Source organism: Pipistrellus kuhlii, unplaced genomic scaffold, assembly GCF_014108245.1.
Source record: "Pipistrellus kuhlii isolate mPipKuh1 unplaced genomic scaffold, mPipKuh1.p scaffold_m20_p_34, whole genome shotgun sequence".
Lineage (NCBI taxonomy): Eukaryota > Metazoa > Chordata > Mammalia > Chiroptera > Vespertilionidae > Pipistrellus > Pipistrellus kuhlii.
The window spans coordinates 1,145,223-1,152,557 of NW_023425534.1; the positions used below are offsets into that span (position 1 = coordinate 1,145,223).

The window sequence follows — 7,335 nt, forward strand, 5'->3', positions numbered from 1 at the left end:
AGGGCAGGAAGGAGGCGGAGGGCGCAGAGGGCCGGGAGAGCGAGGAGGAGGAGTCGCAGGAGCTGGAGCTGGACGAGGAGCCGGAGGAGCCGCAGGACCAGGGGGGCGGCCCCAAGCTGTTCAGCTCCGGGGACGAGTCCTTCGAGGAGGAGCTGATGGCGCAGCTGGAGGAGTACGAGCAGGTGATCCAGGAGTTCCAGCTGGAGCTCGGCGTGGCCCGGACCAGATACAGCCTGGCCACAGGTGGGCGCGGCGGGCGGCCCCGCCTGGGCGGACGTCCTGCCCTCCTGCCCCCCAAACCCACCCCGGCCCCCACCCCAACCCCACCCTCATCCCCACCCCCGCCCCCACCCCAACCCCCACCCTCACCTCCACCCCAACCCCCACCCTCACCCCCACCCCTACCCTCACACCCACTCCACCCTCACCCCCACCCCCACCCTCACCCTCACCCCCACTCCACCCCCACCCAACCCCCACCCTCACCCCTACCCCCCCCCCCACCCCAACCCCGACCCTCATCCCCACCCCCGCCTCACCCAACCCCCACCCTCATCCCCACCCCCGCCTCCACCCAACCCCCACCCTCATCTCCATCCCGCACCCTCCCACCCCCGCCCAGCCTCACTCCCACCCTCACCTCCGCCCCCGCCCCCACCCTCACCCTCACGCCCCACTCCACCCCCCACCCCCACCCCCAACCTCACCCCCCACCCCTACCCTCACACCCACGCACCCTCACGCCCAACCCCCACCCTCACCCCCACCCCTACCCTCACCCCCACTCCACCCCCACCCCCACCCTCACCCCCACCCCTACTCCACCCTCACCCCCATCCCCCACACTCACCCTCATCCCCATCATCACCCCCACCGCCACCCCCACCCCCACCCTCATCCCCACCCCCCACCCTCACCCCCACTCCACCCCCACCCCCACCCCCACCGTCATCCCCAACCTCACCCCCACCCCCACCCCCACCGTCACCCCCACTCCACCCTCACCCCTACCCCCACCCCCCACCCTAATCCCCACCCCCTCCCCCACCCCCCCCACCCTCACCCCCACCCCACCCCACCCACCACTCACCCCCTCATCACCCCACCCCATCCCTCCCCACCCCCACCCCCACCCCCACCCCCACCGCACACGACCCTCACCCCCCCACCCCCACTCACCCCCACCCAACCCTCACCCCCACCCTACCCTCACACCCACTCCACCATCACCCCATCCCACACACTCACCCTCATCCCCAGCATCACCCCCACCGCCACCCCCACCCCCCACCCCACCCCAACTACCCCCCCCACCCACCCCCACCGCCAACCCCCCACCCCCCCACCCTCAACCCTCACCCCCACCCGTAGGCAGGATGGGCTGGGCCATCCTCCTGAGCCGGGAGCCCTGAGCCGGGAGCCTGGCGGGGAAGGGCGGGTCGGAGTGGGCAGTTGGACGCCCGGATCAGTGGGGAGCTTGACCCAGTGACCCCGGCCCCTCCTGTGTGCACGCCCCCCCCCCCCCCCCCAGGAGCCTCCATCTCTCTGACCCTCCCCCCCCCCGTCCCCCCAGGAGCCTCCCTCTCTCTGCCCCCCCCCCATCACCCCAGGAGCCTCCATCTCTCTGCCCCTCCTGCCCCCCGTCCCCCCAGGAGCCTGCATCTCTCTGCCCCTCCTGCCCCCCGTCCCCCCAGGAGCCTGCATCTCTCTGCTCCCCCCGTCCCCCCAGGAGCCTCCATCTCTCTGCCCCCCCCCCCCGTCCCCCCAGGAGCCTGCATCTCTCTGCAACGGCAAGTGGACCACCTGGAGTCGCAGCTGCAGAAGGTGAACTTGGAGCACGAGCTGCTGCAGAAGGAGCTGCGGGAGCGGAAGCTGCAGCTCCAGGCCATGACCGACAAGGTGCGTCTCCCCTGCCCCTCCTTCACCCTGCACCGCCCCCCCCCCCCCCCCCCCAGCTCCGGGAGGCTGACTGAGGGAGCCCATGGGACTCTCCCGGGCCCCCGGCCCTCCGGCCCAGCGGCCACCCTTCTCCTGGCCGCTGCCCGCCCCCGCCCTCCCTCCAGCACCTCCTGGCCCAGTGGGGGGGGGGTTCAGGGGATGGCCCCGCCCGGCTCAGGGCGTCACCCTGGCTCAGGGTTTGAGTGGAGTTCTGCCGGAGTTTTTCACCCAGAGGTTCCCGTCTTGTTACAGAAGCAGCATGTCCCGGCCTCTCTCCCCAGTGCCCCCCCCGCCCCCGCCCAGCGACCACCTACCCCCACCCCGTGTCTCAGGGATCCCTCCCCACGTCCCATCAGCATCGCCCAGGCCCCTGTCCTCCCCGCCTGTTCCCTCCCGACAGCCCAAGTGGCTGTGCTGACCCCTGTGGGCAGCTGGTGGGAGCGCAACGAAACAGCCGCGCTTGTGAAAGGGAATCATGATTCATAAACCTGTTACAGCGGCTGGGCGTGTCACACCTCTCTCTTCTCCGGGCGCAGCCTGCTGTCATTTAAAAAATGTCTGTTTTATCCACTTGCAAGAGGGAGGGAGAGGGAGGGAGGGAGAGAGAGAGAGAAACATCCATGAGGAGAGAGAATCCCGCACCCCCTCCTGGGATGGAGCCCACAATCCCAGGCACATGCCCTTGACTGGAATCAAACCCTCAGTCCTCAGGCCGATACTCTATCCACTGAGCCACACCGCCAGGGCCCTGCAGTCCCTCCCTGAGGAAAGCTGGGGTGCGGGGTCTGGGAGGGCCTGTCTGGACTCTGATTCTCCGACCAGCAGCTCAGCTGGCTCCCAGACGAGGAACCGGCCCCCCCACTTCCCCAGACTCCGCTCTCCCTGCTGGGGTCTCAGGTTTCCGTGTTTTGGGGTTCGCTTCCCAGCACCTTCGTGTTTGGGATCCTCTCTCCTCCTCCCCCACATCCTCATCAGAAACCCCTGCTCTCACCTTCCTGAGACGTGGGGGGGGGGGGGAGAAGCCATAAGTGGGGTTCCTTCCGCCACCTCCGCCCGGAGCCCCTGAGCCACCCCCACCCCCTTCAGTTCTCCAACCTCCGGGAGGAGAAGAAGCAGAAGGAGGTGATGGGGCTCATCGAGAGGGACAACCTCCTCCTGCGACAGGTGACCGCGGGGGGGGGGGGGGGGCTCGGGGGCCGGGCCGCTCCTCCAGGCAGCACCCCACTGGACAAGCTCAGGGGCGCACAACGCCCCCCCCCCTCGCCATCACTTGGTCTGGATTGTCTTGGGAGGAGGGTGGGGACCCGGGGGCCGGGCCGACTCCTTGGTGCCCCCGCCCCGCCCCCAGCGAGTGTGGGAGCTGGAGCAGGAGCTGGCCACGCGGGACCACGCCATCTCGGGGGCCGAGGCCAAGGTGTGCCAGCTGCAGGCGCAGGTGGGCCAGTGCCAGAACCACCTGGAGCGGCGCCGGCAGCTGCAGGACCAGGCACAGGGCAAGATCGAGCTGGCGCAGCAGGCAGAGCAGCAGGTCCGGGTGGCGCTGGAGAGCGCGCAGTCCCGGGTACGTGCCCCGCCCGCCCCCCGCCCCAGCTCCAGGCCCTGCCCCAGGCTTTCCTGGTGTCCACAGTGCGGGGGAGGGAGGGCTCCCTTGGGGGCCCTTCCCAGTTCTATGAATTTTTATTTATTTACCGTATTTTCCGGCGTATAAGACGACCCCCCAATTTTACAGTTAAAACATGGGCTTAGGCCTATATTCACTGTACAAGACTACCCCCCACTTCCGAGGCAACACCAGTTCTTTTTTAAATAGACCGCCTTTCTGACTCTGGCCAATCTGAGCAGGCTGTTTTTCAATTTCAAAAGTCGTCTTATACGCCGGAAAATACGGTATAAATATAAATTTATTGATGTCAGAGAGGAAGGGAGAGAGAAACATCAATGATGAGAGAGTGTCACTGATTGGCTGCCTTCAGCACACCCCGCACTGGGGACCAAGCCTGCAACTGGGCCTGTGCCCTGACCAGAAACCGAACCCGGACCCCCTGGGTCAGAGGTCGGCGCTCAGCCACTGAGCCCCATCAGTGGGGCTAATTCTATTTTCTTAATCCGGTGCAGGTTTTGCTTTTTCAACTAAAAAAGTTGGTGAGGCAGTGGGAGCTGGTTGGCTCAGTGGATAGAGCATCGGCCTGTGGGCTGAAGGGTCCCAGATTCAATCTTGGTCTGGGCACAGGCCCGGATTGCAGGCTCAATACTGGGGATTGTGCAGGAGGCAGCAAATCAATAATTCTCTCTCATCACTGATGTTTCTTTCTCCTCCCTTCCTCTCTGAAATCAATTATATATATATATTAATTTTAAAGGGATCCCTTTATTTTATTTTATTATTTATTTTTAAAATATATTTTATTGGTTTTTTACAGGGAGGAAGGGAGAGAGATAGAGAGCTAGAAGTGTCGATGAGAGAGAAACATCGACCAGCTGCCTCTTGCACACCCCCTATCGGGGATGTGCCCGCAACTAATGTTCATGCCCTTGACCGGAACCGAACCCGGGACCCTTCAGTCTGCAGACTGACGCCCTATCACTGAGCCAACCGGTTTCGGGTATTTTATTTTATTTTTTTAAAGTAAATGTTTTTTTTTTTAAAACATATTTTATTAATTTTTTACAGAGAGGAAGGGAGAGAGATAGAGAGCTAGAAACATTGATGAGAGAGAAACATCGACCAGCTGCCTCCTGCACATCCCCCACTGGGGATGTGCCCGCAACCAATGTACATGCCCTTGACCGGAATCGAACCTGGGACCTTTCAGTCCGCAGACCGACTCTCTACCACTGAGCCAAACTGGCTTTGGCGGGATCCCTTTCTTAAAAAAAAAAAAAAAAAAAAAAAAAAAAAGTCGGCCTGGGAACTAAAGGGTGCAGGGTCCGATTCCGGTTAAGGGCATGCACCTTGGTTGCGGGCACATCCCTGGTGGGGGGTGTGCAGGAGGCAGCTGGCTGATGTTTCTCTCATCCATGTTTCTAACTCTCTGTCCCTCTCCCTTCCTCTCTGTAAACAATGGATAAAATATATCTTAAAATACCCGGGGGAGGATGAACCAGCAGACACACAGCTGGGAGGCAGAGGGCCCTTGCATGAGGCCCCCCAGGCCTGGGCTCGGACCCGGGACTCACAGGTGACGCCGTCCCTCGGGGAAGGGGGCGGCCGGCCTCTGTCCGCCCGACCAGAGGGGTGGCCCCTCCCCCGACGGGCACCGCCCCCCTGAGGCCGGGCCGCTGTCCCTTCGCCCACCAGCTCGAGAGGCTGAGAAACAAGATCATCCAGGCGGCCTTCAGCACCCCCGGCTTCAAGTTCATGTCCTCCGAGATCTCGGACAACGACATCCTGGACGCCTTGCAGGTGGGCAGAGCGGCCGCGGGCGGAGGGCGAGCCGGCCGGGCGCTGGGCGCCCTCTGGTCCCTGCGGGGTCTCTGTCCTGGGCCGGGCAGGCAGAAGGAACTGGGTCTCCGGGGTGGCTGGTGCCCTGAGCCCCATGCCGGCTGCTGGGAGCTGGCAGCAAGCCCTCAGGGCACAGGGCAGGGCCCGTGCGGGCCTGGAGCTAAGGAAGCAGGAGCCGCCAGGCCACACCGGCTCAGCACCTCAGGGGTCTCACCTGCTGAGCCAGGGCCCTGCCCGGACCCCCTTCCATGGCTTGGGCCCCGGCCACCCCTGCGGGGCTGGGACTCGGGGCCTCACCGCCCACCTGGCTGCTCGGAGGGGCTGAGGAGGGTCACTGGGCGCCCCCTTCCCCCCGGAGGGAGTGCGCCTCCCTCAGGTGCAGGGCCAGATGGGAAGAGCCCCCGCTCAGCTCTGGGAGGGGCACCCTCTGCCTCCTGGCACCCACATTTCCCGGAGGCCTGGCTCCTCCCCCCGGTGATGGGGGTGGGGGCGCCGGTCAATGGGCTCCTGCCAGGGAGGGAAGAGGGAGGGGGAGGGGAGAGGACAGGAGGGACAGAGGAGAGGAGGAGGGGGTGGAAGAGGGCGCGGGAGTGGGAGGGGAAGGGACGGAGGGTGGGAGAGAGGCTGGGAGGGAGGGAGGGAGGGAGAAGGAAGGGGAGAGGGGGGAGGGGAAGGGCCGTCAGCACCACCCAGGGCCAGGGAGCCTTTCCTTGGTCCAGGGGCCAGAGGAGGCCGTGGGGGCGGGCCTCCGTGGGGGACAGACCTGAGGTGCCAGGGAAATCCCGGGGGACCAGCACCATGGCCGCTGCGGAGCCCGTGGTGCCGCCCCCCCCCCTGCCCTGGGCAGCCAGGAGGACGGTTTTCCTTCCGAATAGACAGAAGCTGTCTCCCCATCCTGAGGGCGGGGGTGCGGAGCGGGCAGGAGCGGCCTGGCAGCGCCTCGGGGTGCCCTGGGCGGGGATCAGCCTGCAGCCCCTCGGGGTGCCCGGGGGGGGGGAGCGGCCTGGCAGCCCCTCGGGGTGCCCGGGGGGGGGGAGGAGCGGCCTGGCAGCCCCTCGGGGTGCCCGGGGGGGGGGAGCGGCCTGGCAGCGCCTCGGGGTGCCCGGGGGGGGGAGCGGCCTGGCAGCCCCTCGGGGTGCCCTGGGCGGGGATCAGCCTGCAGCCCCTCGGGGTGCCCGGGGGGGGGAGCAGCCTGACAGCCCCTCAGGGTGCCTGGGGGGAGCGGCCTGGCAGCCCCTCCGGGTGCCTGGGCGGGGATCAGCCTGCAGCGCCTCGGGGTGCCCGGGGGGGGGGGGAGCAGCCTGACAGCCCCTCGGGGTGCCTGGGGGGAGCGGCCTGGCAGCGCCTCCCCTCCCCCCCCCAGCGGATCATCGCGGAGCGGATGGACTACTACAACCAGCTGAGGCACAAGGGCGTCAAGGTGCCGCCGCTGCTGCTGGCAGACGTGTTCGCCTCGCCCAGCAAGTCCCGGAAGGTGGCCTCCAAGTAGCCGCTGCCGGAGCCGGGGTGCCCCCCCCCTCCGCTCCGGTTTGGAATTAAACTCTGTTGTTGGCCGGGGCTCCCCTGTTCTCCAGGGGCTCCCAGGGGGCTTGGGCTTGGGCGACACCCCCCCCCCCCGTCCAAAAACCCCTCCCTCTTTCCCCATCCAAACCCCTTCCCGGCCCCCCCCCCCCCCCCACCGCCCCGGTCCAAAACAGCAGCCTGCACGGCCCTGGGGACACCCACACGGTACAGGGTCCTCTGGTGCTCAGAGGCCCCAGCCCTTCAGGCTCCCCGCCCCCCCCCCCCCGTGGGAACGGCGCCGGGAGCCTGACCCGCGGGTGGGGGTGGGTGTCTGCCCGGGCGGGGTCTGCAGGGAAAGACGTCAGAGCCCAGATGCAAACCACGAGAACACCCGCCGGGGCAGAGAGGCAGGGCCCCGTGAGACGTGGGCGCAGGAACACGCTGTGGAGGCG

General features: G+C 66.6%; 1 protein-coding gene across 1 annotated transcript; it reads left to right on the forward strand.

Moving 5' to 3' along the window:
- Positions 1–110: 110 nt before the first annotated feature.
- Positions 111–6,929, forward strand: CCDC27 (coiled-coil domain containing 27). The gene is made up of 6 exons (XM_045570544.1): positions 111–243; positions 1,769–1,899; positions 3,025–3,102; positions 3,287–3,499; positions 5,237–5,341; positions 6,744–6,929. The coding sequence occupies exons 1-6, from the start codon at positions 156–158 to the stop codon at positions 6,867–6,869; spliced, it is 741 nt and encodes a 246-aa protein (XP_045426500.1). The 5' UTR covers positions 111–155; the 3' UTR covers positions 6,870–6,929.
- Positions 6,930–7,335: the final 406 nt, after the last annotated feature.

Coding starts and splice junctions, on each gene's coding strand:
- CCDC27 (XM_045570544.1), top strand. CDS start 156: ATGGCGCAGCTGGAGGAGTACGAGCAGGTGATCCAGGAGTTCCAGCTG. Junction 244..1,768: donor CAGATACAGCCTGGCCACAG/GTGGGCGCGGCG, acceptor CCGTCCCCCCAG/GAGCCTGCATCTCTCTGCAA. Junction 5,342..6,743: donor ACATCCTGGACGCCTTGCAG/GTGGGCAGAGCG, acceptor TCCCCCCCCCAG/CGGATCATCGCGGAGCGGAT.